We start from the raw sequence: 20,490 nt of genomic DNA, 5'->3' as shown, positions 1-20,490 counted from the left end.
ATACTAAAGTATGTGTGCATACTGCAGTAACGTCTAAAATGCTTTGAATTAAATCAGCACCTTGTAGAGTGCTGTCTGTTTCCCCACCATGGATAGCCTACTTGGCTGTTTACTCTGTCTGCCACGCTGCTATGTGGTTGGACAAAATGTATTTCTCATTGTGTTCTGGTACCTCAGAGCCCCCCAGGATAACCCCCCTCTTCTCGCGCTCACTGTGTTCCGGGACCTCCCGATTTGACAAATTAAGCACTGTCTGTAGGTGCTACAAAGCAAACATTGGCGTCATCTGAAACTTCACCGCTTGCTCTGTAATATCAGTAGCATTTTGATTTAATTAACACATTTCTTACATTAATTCATGAATCTAGAAAAATATAAACATGCATATTGAAAATATACATTTGTTTTTTATTTGACAATTTTTTATATACAGTGGGGAGAACAAGTATTTGATACACTGCCGATTTTGCAGGTTTTCCAACTTACAAAGCATGTAGAGGTCTGTAACAAAAATCCAGAAAATCACATTGTATGATTTTTAAGTAATTCATTTGCATTTTATTACATGACATAAGTATTTGATCACCTACCAACCTGTAAGAATTCCGGCTCTCACAGACCTGTTAGTTTTTCTTTAAGAAGCCCTCCTGTTCTCCACTCATTACCTGTATAAAAGACACCTGTCCACACACTCAATCAAACAGACTCCAACCTCTCCACAATGGCCAAGACCAGAGAGCTGTGTAAGGACGTCTGAGATTAAATTATAGACCTGCACAAGGCTGGGATGGGCTACAGGACAATAGGCAAGCAGCTTGGTGAGAAGGCAACAACTGTTGGTGCAATTATTAGAAAATGGAAGAAGTTCAATATGATGGTCAATCACCCTCGGTCTGGGGCTCCATGCAAGATCTCACCTCGTGGGGCATCAATGATCATGAGTAAGGTAAGGGATCAGCCCAGAACTACACGGCAGGACCTGGTCAATGACCTGAAGAGAGCTGGGACCACAGTCTCAAAGAAAACCATTAGTAACACACTACGCCGTCATGGATTACAATCCTGCAGCGCATGCAAGGTCCCCCTGCTCAAGCCAGCGCATGTCCAGGCCCGTCTGAAGTTTTCCAATGACCATCTGGATGAACCAGAGGAGGAATGGGAGAAGTTCATGTGGTCTGATGAGACAAAAATAGAGCTTTTTGGTCTAAACTCCACTCGCCGGGTTTGGAGGAAGAAGAAGGATGAGTACAACCCCAAGAACACCATCCCAACCGTGAAGCATGGAGGTGGAAACATCATTCTTGGGGATGCTTTTCTGCACAGGGGACAGGATGACTGCACCGTATTGAGGGGAGGATGGATGGGGCCGTGTATCGCGAGATCTTGGCCAACAACCTCATCTCAAGGTCCTGGAGTGGCCTAGCCAGTCTCCAGACCTGAACCCAATAGAAAATCTTTGGAGGGAGCTGAAAGTCCTTATTCCCCAGCGACAGCACCGAAACCTGAAGGATCTGGAGAAGGTCTGTATGGAGGAGTGGGCCAAAATCTGAGTGTGTAAACCTGGTCAAGAACTACAAGAAACGTATGATCTCTGTAATTGCAAACAAAGGTTTCTGTACCAAATATTAAGTTCTGCTTTTCTGATGTATCAAATACTTATGTCATGCAATAAAATGCAAATAAATTACTTAAAAATCATACAATGTGATTTTCTGGATTTTTGTTATAGATTCCGTCTCTCACAGTTAAAGTGTACCTATGATAGAAATGACAGACGTCTACATGCTTTGTAAGTAGGAAAATCTGCAAAATCGGCAGTGTATCAAATACTTGTTCTCCTCACTGTATATATTGTAGACCATAATATACTCTGCAGGCAATTCAAATTTCCCGAGTGGGATCTCTGCTACTTCTAGAGTTATAATCCCGTTTGTAAGCATTAAAAGCAGAGTGAATGTTAAAATGGATTCAAAATGGTTGCGTTTGCTGGTAATTTGCAGGATGTGCAATGATGCAAGTAAAAGGTAATCCAGTGATTGGATTGGTTACATTGCCTACTATGACATTTTCTCAGTATATAATTTATCATAACTCTAACAGTATCAGAGATCTCACTCTGGAACTTTGTAATTCCATAACGGTAAAGCCAAAATGCAAAAAATACGCCAACTTTGATTCATTATTTCTAATTTTTGCTTTTAGATACAAATGTCAAATATATGTCAACAATTCTTCCTAAATAAATCATGGTCTTTTTTTGTCCTGGTTTCATGACGAATCACCCAAAACCTTCATTAAATAGCCTAAATATTTCACCGGAGAAACCACACTATACACAAGCTGCTTTCACCCTCAAGCTATTTGATGAGTCATTCTCAAAACAAAATGGAAAATTCCTGGATTTAACGTTGTTTTTTTTCGCCCCACAAAGACTGCCTTGCTGAGATATGATTATGGGACATTTAAACCAATCCCACATTACTCATTAGACTTTCGTTGCTCTAATCTCACCAAGCACCATTGAGAATTGGCAAACTATCCAGTTTTCAGTTACTCTTATTGACTGAATCCAAACTAAACACCAGATTGCCCAATCTCAAAGGCATTTCAGGGCAGGCAATATACAAATGGTCCCGGTATCTATACTGCTACAGATGCTGAGAGATTGTAGTGGCTCTGGTTGATTACAAACAAAACAAAACATGTCAGACAGCTGTTTAGCTGAGAGCACAATAGCCAAACTCTATGTGCTGCACTGGGATAAATTAGTTCATTTCAACACTGTAAAAAAAAAAAAGTAGGGTTTCTCTCTCATTCTCATATCCAACACTCAAAGATGTGTGTGGGGTTAACGCCTGATGGTTGCAGACGTTGACAGTTCTGTGAACCAGTGCAATCAACAGATTTCAGTCAGGGCCGTGCACACACACTCAGCCCTGCACACACTGGGATCATGTCTTGTTGACATGACTAAGCAGCTCGGCTTTGTTCATCTCTTTTTTCCACATGTCTCGTAGGTTCTGTAGGATAGTGCCAATCTCCTTGCCAGAGGTGATGCCCATCTTCCTCAAGTCGTGCCTACACGCGGGGAAGCGAGGAGTGGACCATCTGCTCATCTCTGCCAGTAACTTGTCCTCGCCCTAGTACTTAAGCAGCTGACACACTTTACTTTGAGCATCCACCTCTCAACTCTGCAAACAATATACATAAAATGATCTACGAGACCATGTGCTGCTGTCAGGTTAGGCCATCCATGGCATACTCATTTCCAAAAGGACACCATCTTGACAGTCATAAAATTCTAAATATAGTTAGTATCATTACATCAACTCATTTTGTTATGCAATGGCTGTGCTTACATCTATGATATAGTCAGTGTAGGGCTTCATGCTGTCTGAATCATCCTGCGGATTTATGGAGGTCTCGTCTGTGTTTGACCAGGAAGTCATGGGCTTGGGAGAATGGTCCTTCACGTGCTGCCAGACCTGCTTCATCTCCTCCACGTCGCCCTCTGCAGGTAAACCTGGGAATAAAAGCATAACTCTTACACAACTATAATTATGGGACTATCTAAAAAAAAAAAAAATGCTCTAGCTGAGAACATTTCTAGTGATCTGTCACCATGAGGACCTAAACACAGTGCTTTGAGGTTTGCTTTACGTAATTGGTTGCATGACTCCTACATGCATACTTTAGGTTTTAGTTTGGACTTAGTCAGTAAGACTCATTGTAAACTGGATAGTTTGCCAATTGTCAATGGTGCTTGGTGAGATTAGAGCAATGAAAGGCTAATGATTAATGTGGGATTGGTTTAACTGCTCCATAATCATATCTCAGAAAGGTGGTCTTCTTTGACCAATGTATGGGGAGAAAGGTGGTCTCCCCACACCAATGTATGGGGAGAAAGGTGGTCTTCTTTGACCAATGTATGGGGAGAAAGGTGGTCTCCCCACACCAATGTATGGGGAGAAAGGTGGTCTCCCCACACCAAGGTGGTCTCCCCACACCAATGTATGGGGAGAAAGGTGGTCTTCTTTGACCAATGTATGGGGAGAAAGGTGGTCTCCCCACACCAATGTATGGGGAGAAAGGTGGTCTCCCCACACCAATGTATGGGGGAGAAAAAAAAGTTCATCCAGATATTTTCTATTTTGTTTTGAGAATGACTCATCAAATGGCTTTAGGTTGAAAGCAGCTTGTGTTGCGTGTTTTCTCCGATTGAACATTTAGGCTATTTAATAGTGCTGAGCAAATAACCAACATTTAAAAGGGGGGTTTTGGTTATTAAACAACTAATTGACCGAAGTTGGTTCAATTACTTGAATTGCATTTAGTTATTTTTTTTTTTTGGAAACCCAAAGTGCCGTTTCTCTAGAGAAATTAAATATTTCACAAGATAAATCAAGTCCAACTTTGTGGGGTGCTGGGCTGAAGGGAGTTGTCATTAAGCAAATATTCAACCTAGTTCAGAGCAGAAACGTGGTAATGAACAAAAATTACCATAATCCATTGCACCGGTTTCCAGTTTCGACAAAGATGGATACAATTTTACACCTGCCTTGTAAGATACACACAGACCACATGAGAGGAATGTACACAACACAATTATACGAGCAAGGGATAGACACAGTTTATGAAAGTATGCCTTATCTACTTTGAAGAACTAGTAAAATGGTTTGTAAAACAGCTCTGCAGCATGCATAGGAAGGCTAGCCTAGCCTATATATTATCTTAAGTTACCGAAATCTAAAATAAATAATCTAACCGAAACGATCTCAAAAGGCACTAATTACTCAGCTATAATGGTTTTGGGTGATTCCTCACAAAACCAGGACATAAAAAGGCCAGGCTTTTTTGGAACTTTAAATACATTTCCTCCATAAAATGGTCCTTTTGAGTAAGGATTGTTGATATATTTGACATCTCCCCATACCATATTTCCTAGGAAACAGGGCTTTCTACCTCACCTATGTACTGAGCCAGGCCCAGCTCATACATGACCTCTAGTGAGTGAGCAGCATGGGTGTCTAACACCATCTTCTTCAGCTCAATCCAGATGCGCTCCCCTGATATGGCTTCGAGACTACGGGCGTTCTCCCTGATAGCCTCCAGGGGTGCAGGGTCATGTTCCCCTGCCTTGACTGACACTGACCATAAAACCTGGGGGCAGACCGGTAGATATTGACAAGGACAAAAACGCCATACAGAAACACTCGCATACTAAAGTCGAATTTGTTAATTGCCATAGCCATGTCCAACATTAACACCGGTCCCATTTACACCCCCAGACAACTCTGGATTAACTGAAATATCGTAATATTCAAATCAAATTTATTGGTCACATACATGTGTTTAGCAGATGTTATTGCGAGTGTAGCGGATTGCTTGTGTTTCTAGCTCCGACAATGCTGTAATATCTAAAAAAAATAATATTTAACAGTTTCACAACATATACCCAAAATACATGTAAGTCTAAGTAAGGAATGGATTAAGAATATACACATATGTCAGAGCGACATTGGACTAAGATACAGTGGTGTAGTATAGAATACAGTTTATACATATGAGATGAGTAATGTAAGATATGGAGACATTATTAAATTGGCTAGTGTTTCATTTCCTTAAAGTAGCCAGTGATTCCTAATCTATGCCTATAGGCAGCAGCCTCTGATGTGCTGGAGATGGCTGGTTATCAGTCAGTGGTGTAGTATAGAATAAAATAGAGTATGTATAGCTGAAGTCAGAAGTTTACATACACCTTAGCCACATACATTTAAACTTAGTTTTTCACAATTCCTGACGTTTAATCCTAGTAAAAATGCCCTATTTTAGGTCAGTTAGGATCACCACTTTATTTAGTATTTTATATTTCAGCTTTTATTTCTTTCATCACATTCCCAGTGGGTCAGAAGTTTACATACACTCAATTAATACTTGCTAGCACTGCCTTGAAATTGTTAAACTTAGGTCAAACGTTTCGGGTAACCTTCCACAAGCTTCCCACAATAAGTTGGGTGAATTTTGGCCCATTCCTCCTGACAGAGCTGGTGTAACTGAGTCAGGTTTGTAGGCTTCCATGCTCACACACACTTTTTCAGTTCTGTCTACAAATCTTCTATAGGATTGAGGTCATGACTTTGTGATGGCCACTCCAATACCTTGACTTTGTTGTCCTTAAGCTATTTTGCAACAACTTTGGAAGTATTCTTGGTGTCATTGTCCATTTGGAAGACCCATTTGAGACCAAGCTTTAACGTCCTGACTGATGTCTTGAGATGTTGCCTCAATATATCCACATAATTGTCCTGCCTCATGATGTCATCTATTTTGTGCACCAGTCCCTTCTGCAGCAAAGCACCCCCCACAAGATGATTCTGCTTCACGGTTGGGATGGTATTCTTCGGCTTGCAAGCCTCCCCCTTTTTCCTCCAAACATAACGATGGTCATTATGGCCAAACAGTTCTATTTTTGTTTCATCAGAGCAGAGGACATTTCTCCAAAAAGTAAGATCTTTGTCCCCATGTGCATTTGCAAACTGTAGTCTGGCTTTTTTTATGGCTGTTTTGGAGCAGTGGCTTCTTCCTTGCTGAGCGACCTTTTATGTCGATATTGGACTCGTTTTACTGTGGATATACTTTTGTACCTGCTTCCTCTAGAATCTTCACAAGGTCCTTTGCTGTTGTTCTGATAATAATTTTCACTTTTTGCACCAAAGTACGTTCATCTCTAGGGCGTCTCCTTCCTGAGCGGTATGACGGCTGCGTGGTCCCATGGTGTTTATACTTGAGTACTGTTGTTTGCACAGATGAACGTGGTACCTTCATGCATTTGGAAATTGCTCCTAAGGATGAACCAGACATGTGGAGGTCTCCAATTTGTTTCTGAGGTCTTGGCTGATTTCTTTTGATTTTCCCATGATGTCAAGCAAAGAGGCACTGTTTTTGAAGGTACACCTCTTATTGACTCAAATGATGTCAATTAGCCCATCAGAATCTTCTAGAGCCATGACATAATTGTCTAGAATTTTCCAAACGTTTTAAAGGCACAGTCAACTTAGTGTATGTAAACTTCTAACCCACTGGATATGCGATACAGTGAATTAAGTGAAATAACCTGCTGTAAACAATTGTTGGAAAAATTACTTGTATCATGCCAAAACTATAGTTTGTTAACAAAAAAATGTGGAGTGGTTGAAAAACGAGTATTAATGACTCCAACCTAAGTGTATGTAAACTTCAGACTTCAACTGTATGTGGTGCCAAACTGGATCAGAACATCTACTGCTTTCTCAGCCAGGCAGGAGACCGCTTCCTGGTGTAGATGAGCAGCCCAGAACTATGTCAGTGTGTGTGCCTCAAAAAGCATCTTGCTTCAATCAGTTTACTCTAGTTTAGAATAAAAATTAACTGTATTTTAACAGCAATAGTTACAACCTAGACTTGTTTTCAACAATAATTTCTACAGCGAAATGTACAGTAGGCCTGAATTTTTCATCTTCAGCTGTGCTGTTTCTTAGGCTAGGCTATCAGTAGCTAGCTAGGTTTCTTTGGCTAATGTTAGTTATTAGCTGTGTAACATCACAAGGCCAGGGGATTGTTTGAAAGAGGATCTCACATCTACTACTATTAGAGATAGTACTCCCTTATTTCAGCTTACAGTATCATCATCACCTGTTATAAAAGGACAACAATGCCTTGTTGGCTGACTTACTTTCCACTGTCGAAGTTTCCTGAAGCATTCTGCCCTGTTCTGAAAGGATGTTTAGTCAGGACGTGTCATTTTATTAATTTGTTCGTTTTGAGAGACTCATTACTAAACACTTCCCCACACAAAACACATTGTGGGTGCTCCTCGTTATTTCTCAAAGTTAGTATGAAAGAGCAGCATGTGGGTTGCGGAGTGAACTTCAAGAAAACTGCAGAAAAAAGATCTGGTAAACTGCAAAGCACACAGGCATCTTCCCCCTTACCTCTCCCACTCGAGCAGCTGTCAAACTGAGCAGAGACCGCTGCTAAGTAGAGAGCGCACTGAACCGAGAGCGCAGTTGCACTTGGCCAAATCAATTCCAGTAATTAATGAAATATTATAGATTAACTTCGCGACCCTCCATTAACAGGTCCGCAAACCAAACTTTCAGAAACGCTTATATAGAATCCAATCTAACCCAGTTTGGACAGAAATCAAACCAGACATGTTTTTTGATTTTCTAATGTCAAGTTTGACATTAACACCAGAAGAGGTGAATATATATACTATAAACACACCTAAAAACATAGAGAGGTCTCTACGGCGAGGTCTCTACATCTTTCTGCCAGTCTGTAAGTGAACATCCACCTGCAGTGTGGTCACCTCAAAGTTCTCATTGTGAAGCTAGAGATGAAAAGACAAATGTGTTTTAAAGGCATACACACCTCCTGTACAACATAATTTGCACTACAATGACTGTAGTGTGAAAGTAATTATTCCCATCATGGCAAAATCATAGTGTAAAAAGAAAGGTCGCTAGTGAAAGGCAACATCACTTTCTTTTACAACAGCAGTCTTACATCCTGTATCTTTAATTGGATTGTAAAAGCAGGGAATATTTGTGTATAGCTGGTCAAACTTCATAGTAATCTTGAGATGCGCTTACTCGGGCTGTGATGGTCCCATGCTTCTCCCATTTATTGTTGATCCTCCTGATCCCTGCAGTCTGGAACATGCTCTTCATATCCTCTGGTGTTGCCATGGTCACAAGTCCACATCCTCTGGCTGTTTCCCAGACAAGAGGTCCCGCACTACACCCCCTGCTATCCTCAGCTCAAACTTATACTTCTCAAAGAGCTCTATGGAGAAAGACAGACATGCCTAAATACATAAGTTGATCAGATCTATACTGTTGACATGCATTGGCCCCTGCATCACCCAATTATAATTACAAAAAAAGTAGACACACTGATTAATACATTCGGATCCAAACCTGCTTCTCAAGTCCTGGCCTCATCACTAATTAGAGAATAAAACAACTACTTGAGAGGATCAATTCTGAACAGTGCTACGAATGAATTTGCATGCCACAGACCTTGAAAGGCAGTTATGAATATCTAGACTTTGATCCAGATAAATTGGTTGGTAGCTAGCTAAGTAAAAGTTGATGAGAATGTGATAGAGTAGACCTGGCTTCTGCTCTCACCTGCTATTCCATTCAGTCCATCACTGAATAAGGACTGTACCTCTGTAGTCTTCAGCTGCATGGTAAGGCGACTTCTGAAACTCAAAGTGAGACGAACTCTGCTAATCACCACAGGATTCGGGATTCTCCCCCACATCTAGATGATGTTGAGCAGAGGGACTGTTAGCTATAGCTAGCTGTGGTTAGCTAGCTATGATGTGCAGTGGCAATTAATGAACTAACGTTTAGTGGTGGTTGCAACACACATTCTGCTAATGTTAGAGAACCCTAGTGACCAAGCAGCTACCATAGACATTTCATTACAGCTAGTAGCTAGCCTGCAGACATTCCATGTTTTTCATATAACCAGGTTCCGCTAGCTACAGTACAGTAGCTAACTGAAGCAAGCATATTGGTTAATGTGAGCGAAATATATATATATAAATAACAAGTAAATGCGGTAAAGTATACTTATATCGTCATGCAGTTGGGTATACATTTCATGTGAACTGACCTTCAAAATATGAAGAATTTCACCACTTTAGGAGTGTTAGAAACATACCCATACCATGCTTATTCAACAGCAGGAAGTGTGCTTTCACAACAAGAGCTCGCTGACCAATGAGAGTGCGTTTCGTCGTAAAAAAAAAAGGCGGGGTAAAGTAGGAAAACGTGAGATGTCACGCAAATATTTGCATGACCTGTTACTTTGTTGTACACTTGTGTTCTCGGTCTGTTACTTTGTTACGACTTTTGGACAGTCTCTACCTAAGCCTAACATTTCCCCCAAACTAAATACTTAATGTCATAATTCTACTTGTCAGCTCATTTTAACTGCGCTATACACAGATTAATAGAGACTGGAAATATATGGTTGATGACGCTTACATTGATTCATTAGATCACTCTGAAATATATATATAACTTAATCAGAGAGATTAGTGTTGCGCAGTATGCCGACACTTTTTCAGTACTAGAACATGAAAAACGGTTCGGTACTATAGTTTGTGTACTTTCGGTACTTATGTCAAATGTGTCCACGTAATCTACTGATTGGGAGAGGATCAAGTATGTTGGTGCGTTCAAGATTACTGGAAACTCTGAAAAATACGATGTGGTGATGTCAGTGATCTTCAGGTCAGAAAGTCCCGAGTTGGAATTCCGAGTCGGATGACCGTTCAAAACGATTTTTCCCAGTTGGAGCTTGTTTCACCCCCCGAGTTTACAGTCGTCTTGAACGCAGTGAAAGTCGGAATTTAGAGATTTCTGAGTTCCCAGTTGTTTTGAAAGTGGCATGTCTATCAGTGCAGCAAATCCCCCTCTTATAATGTGAGAGCACCATACCTGCTCCACTGATGCCTCGTTCAAAACAACGTGCTACTTCTATACAAATGATGTTGAATAGTACAATAAAATAAGTCCCAAATAATAAGTCCCAAATAATAAGTCCCAAATGGAAGGGAAATAGATTATAGTCCCATGAAATCAGCCAAAACAAGCTCAATAAATCAATGCATGCACACACTCCTATTAAATATGAATTAAACTGTATTATGAATAGGCCTAGGCTACGTCTTTATTTTCCCAGTTTATCAATGTACTAGAGATATACCATTCAAATAAATGATTACCATTATGTTGTTATGTAGTTTGATTGGTAAAAAACAAAGTCAAATCGAGGATATTTAAAAAATATATTCATGTTTTATTTTTATGTTTAACTCACATAATACAATTTAAGCATATGCATTAAGGTGTCTAATAGAATACACGTGGAAAAAACAAACACATTTAGACATTAATAAATGCATTCCTATACCTTCCAAAATATTTGTTTACGCCGGTGGGGTAGTGCCAAGATGGAGGCGAGTTGGCTTCAAAATAGTGCCTTGAAAGTCATCTAGTGTGTATATAAATAATTGGTTTATATACATCATTGGTTGACTGTGGTTTGAAAGCTATCGCGAGAAATGGAAGGGGTATTTTTTTAATGATATTTGAGCGTAATCTTCCTTTTGTTGTAGTCAGACATACGTTCTGCAGCCTACAACAAACATATTAATTATATTTCATAGTATTCATACAGTAGCAACATGGCTAAGGTAGAACTCACACCGCTGAGACCCTGGGACGATTTCTTCCCAGGTTCTGACCGATTTGCTAAACCAGACGTGAGAGATCTACCTAAATGGAACAACAGGGTTGTCAACAACTTGCTTTACTATCAGACGAACTATTTGGCGATGGCTGTCATGGTTTTCCTTATTGTGGGGTAAGTAGCATGAGACGCTCTCCACAATTTGTATCGACAACATAACATATCTGGAAATCTGCTTTACTGTAGGCCACCATTGCCTAGTCTATTCATCGATGTTAACTCTGGCCATCACCATAACTGTTGTGTTGACGTCTATAAAAGCTGTAATCTGGGATTCGTTTTTGAGCAAAATGACAGCCCCGCCACTTGTTTTGGTATAGAGGCCTACATTATTGGCGCTAATTGTTTTTTTGTTGTGAACAATGGAGTACATGTTGGGTTATGATAGGGTAAAACAGCTGCGCTAAAAGCTGAGGCATACATTCTTAAAGAATACTTTTCAGTGGGTAGCCTATGACCAATGAACATATTCCCATATCTAAGATTGTACTTTTAACTGATGCCAGCCTGAAATTAAAGTGTTGGGTATCATTTGCGAATTTTGGGGGCAGAGAGAATCACTTTAAAGTCTAATCATAGGAGCTTCCTGCCATGTTAATTTCTACCAAAGCATATGTTGGCGTTTTGTAATTTCTTACAATTCATCTGAATGAGCTTTCTCATTCTATTGCCATGTCTGAAGGATTGGCAGCATGATACGGCTAATGCCAAGGGAGACTGAGTGCATGATTGGTAAAACAAAGTCTCCAGACCTATTTTGGGCATAGAGGATGTGGGCACGCTTCACAGGTTGAGAGACTTGTCTTGCATCCCCCTGAAACTCGACTTGCAACGTCTTATTGCAAATGTAGTTAAGCTTTTCTCTTATGATGTTCACATTTAATTTCACAATAATTTTAGAAAATTAATATAAAGGCCTTGCAAGTGTCTCATTTCTTCATTTGTTTCTAAAGTTGCTCAGATTTATGACATTGTCTTTTCACAAATGGTGGAACATGACAGTGCATTACTAACACTTGATCACAAAAAAATGACTTAAGAGGAAGAGTTTCCACTTAAGAAATGTGGAGTTAGGGTTTCTAAAAATAGTCATATTTTGGCTAGACCTACTTGATTATGATGACACTGTTGCTATGGTGGTCAGCTACCAGGCCCCTAATCCCTGCTCACTCATCAGCTGCTGTTCTAGATAACAGGAATATGAGATGAATAGAGCACAGAGAGTAAGCTGTCCTTAATAAAATAAATTAAAATAACTGTGGGTTGGGGAAAGCTCACCATTGGAGTCTGAAGATGTAACGTCAGAGTGTCGTATGATCTAAAACAACACTCTAGAATAAAGTCTGAGACAAACTATTGGAAATTCTAACATCCTTAACATAGCCTGTGAAGCAATGTCAAAACTACTTGCTGTTTAAAAGTTCCTCTCATCCTTCATCAGGCCATTTCTTTTGCCAGTTATAGTAAATGTCACTGCTTTGTAATCTCTTGATGATGTAGATTCCCTTCAGTAAACACGTCACCATAATCTTTGAAATTGCTCTTATTCTGATTATGAGCTAATAATGTTTTGTAGAAATACACATTTTCATTAGAAAAATTGGTCATGTTGATGTATTGACAGTCTTTCACCACTAGATGGTATCACTGACTACAATGTATGAAAGATCAACTGTTCCAGCCAGTGATCCTACCCGTTCAGTATGTTGTGCTTCCCTGCAGGTTCCTGAACCCTATGGAGATGTTCATGGGCATGGCGGTGGTGTCATTGGTCTTCCTGGGCTCAGTGTGGGCTGGAGAGAATAAGGCCATGATCAAGGACTTTAAGCGGCAGAACCCCACATTGTTTGTCATGGCAGTGATGCTTGCCAGCTACTTCCTCATGTCTCTCTTCGATGGCGTCATGGTCTTCATATTTGGGATCACGTTTCCTCTTCTCTGTACGTTTTGTTTGTTCGTATTAATTGTTTCTTTTAGCCTACACTTCATTATGTCATCACATTAGTTCTAGGCAGAGAACATTTAAGAATATTAATCTGCATCTATTTCTTTGGATTTCAGTGATCTTTGCACATGCCTCATTTCGCCTTCGCAACATGAAGAATAAACTGGAGAATAAAATGGAGGGGGCGGGGCTAAAGAAGTCACCAATAGGTATTCTACTGGATGCACTGGGCCAGCAGGAAGAGAGTCTGCAAAAGATCCAAGAATTCTTGGAAGGAAAACTAAAGGAAGGATGAGAACTCCACACAGACGCCACAGTCCCTGTGTTGTCGTAGGTCCCCTATCAGCCTCCCTGGCCTCTGACCGGATGGGAAAGGATTCTTTTGCACACCCCCTTTTAACGTGCAGTCTCATTGCATGCAGTCAATGTTGAATGGGAATGATTGTAATACAGCTCAGCTTGTTTGAAGACTTCAGCTAGAAACCGTATTGCCTATTGCACATGCAAGTGTATGTGTGTCTAGACGAGAGAACATGTGTTGAAAACAAGCGTTAGTTTAACCTCAGGGTATTTGTTACTCCACCCAAAAGTTGTCAGAGCACTTTGTTTTTTAAAAAGTAGTGATGTCTGCATCTCAATAGTTCACATGTGAGTCTTCCCCGATGAATGGATTTGTGTGTGTAGTTGGGCAAGTGTTTCCAAATCCTGTATGCAATATTTATACAACTTATTTATATTTTGTGACCTTTGTAAATATAAGGAGTGAAAATATTGTGACGTTAAAAGCAAAACTGTGATCGGACTGATTGAGGTCACTTTGTTTGAAAAATAAACAGAACTAGGTGTATTGTTCCATAGATTAATTCACAATTTATCTCGCATATTAAGCAGGAGGGACTTAGCTTTTTAAAGTGCTGTGCATTCTCCCTTTTATTGATGCAAACATTGCAATGTGAAAATGCTGATTTGTGGAGAGTAGACCTTTACTTTGCTATTAAGCTGTACTACCTTTCTTATTGCTTTCTTTCCTCAGAAGATCTGGAGGTATTTAATCTATGTTTAATTATTTTCAATTAAGAGAAACAACTGACCGGCTTGGCTACGAAGGAGAAATTGTGAAATCACTGTAAATTATTAGTTGTGAATTTTTGTTTTCAACAAGTGTTAAATAAATACAGTACCAGTCACGTTTGGACACACCCACTCATTCAAGGGTTTTTCTATTTTCTACATTGTAGAATAATAGTGAAGACATCAAAACTATGAAATAACACAATCATGTAGTAACCAAAAATGTGTTAAATCAAAAAATAGTTAAGATTTTTCAAAGTAGCCACCCTTTGCATTGCTGACGGATTTGCACATTCTTCGCATTCTCTCAACCAGCTACACCTGGAATGCTTTTCCAACAGTCTTGAAGGAGTTCCAACATATGCTGAGCACTTGTTGGCTGCTTTTCCTTCACTCTGCGGTCCAACTCATCCCAAACCATCTCATTTGGGTTGAGGTCGGGTGATTGTGGAGGCCAGGACATCTGATGCAGCACTCCATCATTCTCCTTGGTCAAATAGCCCTTACACAGCCTGGAGGTGTGTTTTGTGTCATTGTCCTGTTGAAAAACAAATGATAGTCCCACTAAGTGCAAATCAGATGGGATGGCGTATTGCTGCAGAATGCTGTGGTTGCCATGCTGGTTAAGTGTGCCTTGAATTCTAAATAAATCACGACAGTGTCACCAGCAAAGCACCATCACACCACCTCCTCCATGCTTTACGGTGGGAATCACACATGCAGAGATCATCCGTTCACCTACACTACGTCTCAGAAAGACACGGCGGTTGGAATAAAAAATCTCACATTTGGACTCATCAGACTTCCACCGGTCTAATGTCCATTGCTTGGGTTTCTTGGCCCAAGCAAGTCTCTTCTTATTATTGTTGTCTTTTAGTTGTGGCTTCTTTGCAGCAATTCGACCATGAAGGCCTGATTTACACAGCCTCCTCTAAACAGTTGATGTTGAGAAATGTCTGTTACTTGAACTCTGTGAATAATTTATTTAGGCTGCAATCTGAGGCTGGTAACTCTAATGAACTTATCCTCTTTTCTGGATTGACTGACCATGTTTTAAAGTAATGGTGAACTGTCATTTGTCTTTGCTTATTTGAGCTGTTCTTGCCATAATATGGACTTGGTCTTTTACCAACTAGGGCTATCTTCTGTATACCACCTCTACCTTGTCACAACACAACTGATTGGCTTAAACGCATTGGAAGAAAATAAAAAACAAGGCACACCTGTTGATTGAAACGCATTCCAGGTGACTACCTCAAAGCTGGTTGACAGAATGCCAAGAGTTTGCGACGCTGTCATCAAGGCAAAGGGTGGCTACTTTGAAGAATCTCAAATGTAAGATATATTTTCATTTGTTTAACACTTTTTTTGCTTACTACATGATTCCATGTGTGTTATTTTATAGTTGTCTTCACTATTATTCTACAATGTACAAAATAGTACAAATAAAGAAACCCTTGAATGAGTAGGTGAGTCCAAACCTTTGACTGGTACTGAATATGTTTCAAGCAGAAAACCATAGTTCCTGTGCCCAAGAACGCCAAGGTAACCTGTCCAAATCGCCCCATAGCACTCACATCTGTAGCCATTAAATGCTTAGGGTGTTTTTTTCTCACTGAATTCAAAGGTTTATTTAATAACAACATGGGACAGAAAGTAACCTGACATTCTACGCTAATAAAAGGACCAAACAAAAGAACCAAGCCAATTGTGTCCTAATAAACTATATGAGAGATATTCAATGTTGTGAATTTCATAATCAAATGACCTTTGAACAAGCGTTTGATTTAGAACTTCAAAGGAATGTGGGATCCTAACCTATGTCCCATCAGCATTCACTCAGCGCCTCACCCTGTTTTATCTCCACAGTACCTCCAGGGTGATGGATGGCCTAACTTTTTCCTTCTCTCCACTTGTCCCAATGCTAATCAATAGGCTGCAGTAGATTATAGTGAAGAGCGGAATACTGCACAGTCAGTGACAGAGTGGATTCATCTGCAGTCACTCAACGCCAAACTTTCTCTGGATTGCTGTTGTCAGCTACTTCGACCTCTCATAGGCGCACATTGGAAATTCATTTCAAATAACAAAGTGATCATTCTATTGCACTTACAAGCCTTGGAGATAAAGTTTTATGATTTACATAACGGTGTCTTTTTTAAGGGTGTGTGCGTGAGAGAGATGGAGAGAGAAAGATAGACAGCAGGAACTGATGGCCTGGGTGTACTCGGGTGCAGTGTTTTAAGTGTGAGCGGTAGAGAGAGTTCAGCTGCAAGGCCTTATCGGTCCTCTCGGAGAACTGCACAAGTGTGATTTATGTCTCCTCCTGCGCCACTTTTCCTTCATGCGGACGACATTGAGCAACCTGGGAGCACACGAACGCACAAGCCCAAGAGGCAGTAAACTCAAGTCTCAGAGCAGAGAACACGGTGGAGGCCCTTGTTCTCTCTCTCCCCTCCAGCTTTTGTGCTGATTTACACAAAACATGTCTGTTGTGTGAAGCAGCTCGTCCAACAGACACGTGTTTGGTGTATCGCCTCCTGATCTGAACAGATGTTTAGTGTGAGGCTTTAAGAACATACGTGTTACTCTGGCAAGGAGCCCGGTGAGGAAACATCCTTTGTGCTGCCGAGACTCTCCCCAAAACACACGCATCTTTGCTGTAGTGTGTGTGTGTTTGGAATATCTTGAACAGGGATTCAAAAAAGTGTTTCCTAACTAGCCATTACTGGCAGACCATGACCAGTGTAACCCTCCCTATCAGGCTTTTTAACTTTGCTGTGTGAATGCATTTGACCACAGTTTGCTGACACCGCACATGTAGTTTTGTATTTAGCATTTTCTTCGGGCTGTTGTGTTCTCATGTGCTGTTATGGGTTTGGGGATGACAACATCTGTCTCTTGTTGTTTATGTTGCAACAAGTCAGTCACTGGGCATGAAATGGAGTAATTCAGCATAATGCAACATTCATGAAGTCAGGTCAACACAGTCAGCTGGCTGTGCCTTAATCCATCATGCCATCAGAACCCTGTATCAGTCGGTCATATCCCGCATGAGACCACTTTAATCTGCAGTGCTATGAGACATCTACCCATTATTACTGTTTCTTCATGATCTCACAAACAATAACCCCCCAGTTTAGGTGCAGAACACTGATCCAGCTAACCCCTCAACTACAGGTCAGGAATATTGCTCCCTGAGCAGAAGTAGGACCTGCTGCCCTGAGGCGTGATGACCAATTATCATCCGGATTGACAGCTGCTTTACCCTGAGCAGGGTAAGCAGCAGGCAGGGTCTAGCTAGCCACATGTCTGCACTTGACATCAGGGGAGTGTCTTTGTGGTCTATCGACACACACAGGAGTCCATTGTTTATGTAGTCTTGTGTCAGCTGGAACAGCCATCGTCCAGGGAGGAGGTGGAGAGACACTGGGGAAGACAGCTGTTGTCCATGGAGGAGGTGGAGAGACACTGGGGAAGACAGCTGTTGTCCAGGGAGGAGGTGGAGAGACACTGGGGAAGACAGCTGTTGTCCAGGGAGGTGGAGGAGAGAGACTGGGGAAGACAGCTGTTGTCCAGGGAGGAGGTGGAGAGACACTGGGGAAGACAGCTGTTGTCCAGGGAGGAGGTGGAGAGAGACTGGGGAAGACAGCTGTTGTCCAGGGAGGAGGTGGAGAGACACTGGGGAAGACAGCTGTTGTCCAGGGAGGAGGTGGAGAGACACTGGGGAAGACAGCTGTTGTCCAGGGAGGAGGTGGAGAGAGACTGGGGAAGACAGCTGCAGAAGTATGTCTCTCTCACGCTCTGCCTCGGATAAACTCAAGGACCTGGAACCCTCCGAACCCTCCCCAGAGTTCAGTGGCGTTAAGAGCCATAACACTTCAAGGAGGGATACACAATGCAAGCTGGTGAACTGTAGCCTCAATAGTAGGGTCAACAGTGGTGGCATGGTAGTAGGATATACTTGAAGTGCTGAGAAATGTGTGCCGGCTGGCTGGGGAGGGAGGAAAGAGGTGAAGGGTCACATTCTGCTCCATGGATGAGTTGAGGCGCCATGTTCCGGAAACACACTCGCACTACATGGACAGAGTTTTGACTAGTAAGTGAAGTGAAACGTTGCAAAATGTAGATAGAAATCTAATGAATAGAGCGGACTCATTTCCCTATTCAGCATGACCATTATATCTGTACTGCATTTCTTTTTGAATGTTCTTCAATGTTGTACCCATCTGAACAGGCCCAGGTTTAGAGCAGTTTACTCTAGCTTGTAATCTATGGGAAGGGCAGTGGGTGTCAGCCTTTAAACAAACTGGTTTGTCTGGTTTACAACTTATGCAGACACATAACCAGCTTGACTACACAGTGGTCAGAAAATGGAGCCCGAGCACCCTAATTGAGTCTTAAATTCTGAGGCTAGCAACAGTTGTTTACAGCTGACAGGTTATACTCGTCACATTTCACCCCAATAAGTTGCCACTAGCAAGTGCAGGGGAATAGATATACACCGAGCGTACGAAACATGAAGGACACCTGCTCTTTCCGTGACAGACTGACCAGGTGAATCCAGATGAAAGCTATGATCCCTTATTGATGTGACTTGTTAAATCAGCTTCAAAATCAGTGTAGATGAAGGGGAGGAGACAGTTTAAAGCTTTTTAAGCCTTGTGACAATTGAGACATGGAGTACGTGTGCCATTCAGAGGGTGTATAATACTGTGACATAAGTGTAAGAGCCATTTGAAAAGACTGCCTGAGATTTCCGTCTGTTTTGGTGAGATGGCGTTATGGCCTGCCTGGTGTCCTCACCAGGCGGTACATTAGTTACAAGGCCAATAAGAAAAAGTTCCAAACCTCTCTGCCAATAACAGTTTTTGGTTTTTCACTCCCCCCTCAGACCACTCCCAGGCAGTCCGAGCAAATTTCTTACATGAGAAATTGCTCTCTGATAAAGTTTTGTTTCTTTTTGACCATTGTAATTAAACACAATCACAGGAAGGTACTTCATTGTTACCCAGAAATGATTTGATATAAAACGGCTGCATTGGAACTTTAAAAAAAAGTAATTATATTATTGTCCTGAGCTCTAAATTCATAATTTTAAGTTTAAAAAAAGCATTGTACTTTCTTTACGGTAAAACCCAATTAACTAATTACCCTGGCTGAACGTAGACAATTTAATTTAAGTGCTTGATTAAATGGATCTGGATTTAAATCCTCTTTTACTGAATCAGTTACTGGAGATTTGTTCTTTTCAGTTATAACAGTGTTTCTCATGACACATTAATAGCAACAATTTTAGAGAGTAAAACACGAATGAACTGAGGATATAGCTCAAAATGTATGTTTTAATTCAAATGCATTTCAATTATACAAATAACTAAGAACCAGCTTAATATTTGATTGTTTACTATATATTACATGCTTCTTAAAATACCAAAAGAAAATGCTCTAAAAACAGACAGAACCGTACAATGTATTTACATTATCAACAGGTACATACAAATTCCTTCTTGAGGAATGGAGAGCACCAGTCCAGTCCAGCATGGGATGCAGTAAGCATAAAAAAAAATACAAAAATGAATTTTGTATCGACAAAATGAAGCCCTGTAATAGACTTAGTATTAACATCACAGTCATTGATAAAGTGTTAACGTGGTCTGACGGTATAAAAGCCGACACGTTAGACTGAAGCGTTTGGAAGTAAAGAAGATCAAATTGCTGAGAATGAGCGAGGTCCAAATGCTTGTAAATGGCTGGTGCAAAAAGACTGACCAACAAATAGCCAAGTGCTGTACATAGCTACGAACAACGCTACCATAGAACGGGCCCTGGAAACTGGTAGACTGGAGAATGTTTCCGCAGGTTGCCATTGGTTGGCATCCTTTTACACTCAAAATACAATTCCCATCCTTACATTTGAACATGTCATTGTTTGAAAGATCCTTCATTGTAATGGTGAACATACAGCTTCCCCATATATATTGGTCACGCAGGACAAGTCATGTTCATTGTCCTCCATCCTCCTACTGTCATCCCAGACCCTCAAACTAATCCAACCAGCCACAGCACCAAGTGCAACTCCATGCGCAACACACACACAGAATCTAGCAATACAGAACATTCAGATCAGGTGACCGTGTTGTAATTCTGCTTTCAGAAACTAT

General features: G+C 40.9%; 2 protein-coding genes and 1 pseudogene across 5 annotated transcripts in view; 1 reads left to right on the top strand and 2 right to left on the bottom strand.

The window, feature by feature from the left end:
* Positions 1–293: 293 nt before the first annotated feature.
* LOC118383449 (CCA tRNA nucleotidyltransferase 1, mitochondrial-like) lies at positions 294–9,770 on the bottom strand (annotated as a pseudogene).
* A 1,317-nt stretch (positions 9,771–11,087) lies between these two features.
* On the top strand, positions 11,088–14,442 carry LOC118382032 (PRA1 family protein 3-like). The gene is made up of 3 exons (XM_035768909.2): positions 11,088–11,424; positions 13,033–13,250; positions 13,372–14,442. The coding sequence occupies exons 1-3, from the start codon at positions 11,246–11,248 to the stop codon at positions 13,548–13,550; spliced, it is 576 nt and encodes a 191-aa protein (XP_035624802.1). The 5' UTR covers positions 11,088–11,245; the 3' UTR covers positions 13,551–14,442.
* Positions 14,443–19,651: 5,209 nt separating this feature from the next.
* Positions 19,652–20,490, bottom strand: part of LOC118400080 (FERM domain-containing protein 4B-like) — a 79,864-nt gene continuing 79,025 nt past the window's right edge. For all 4 annotated transcript variants that reach the window (XM_052473300.1, XM_052473301.1, XM_052473299.1 and 1 more), the window contains exon 23: positions 19,652–20,490. This exon is cut by the window's right edge and continues 601 nt beyond it. The gene's annotated coding sequence lies outside the window, so the exon portion shown is untranslated.

This window comes from Oncorhynchus keta, chromosome 21 (assembly GCF_023373465.1).
Source record: "Oncorhynchus keta strain PuntledgeMale-10-30-2019 chromosome 21, Oket_V2, whole genome shotgun sequence".
In the NCBI taxonomy this organism is placed as follows: Eukaryota; Metazoa; Chordata; class Actinopteri; order Salmoniformes; family Salmonidae; genus Oncorhynchus; species Oncorhynchus keta.
The sequence above is the reverse complement of the archived record's forward strand: the minus strand, read 5'-3'. Positions and strand labels throughout refer to the sequence as shown.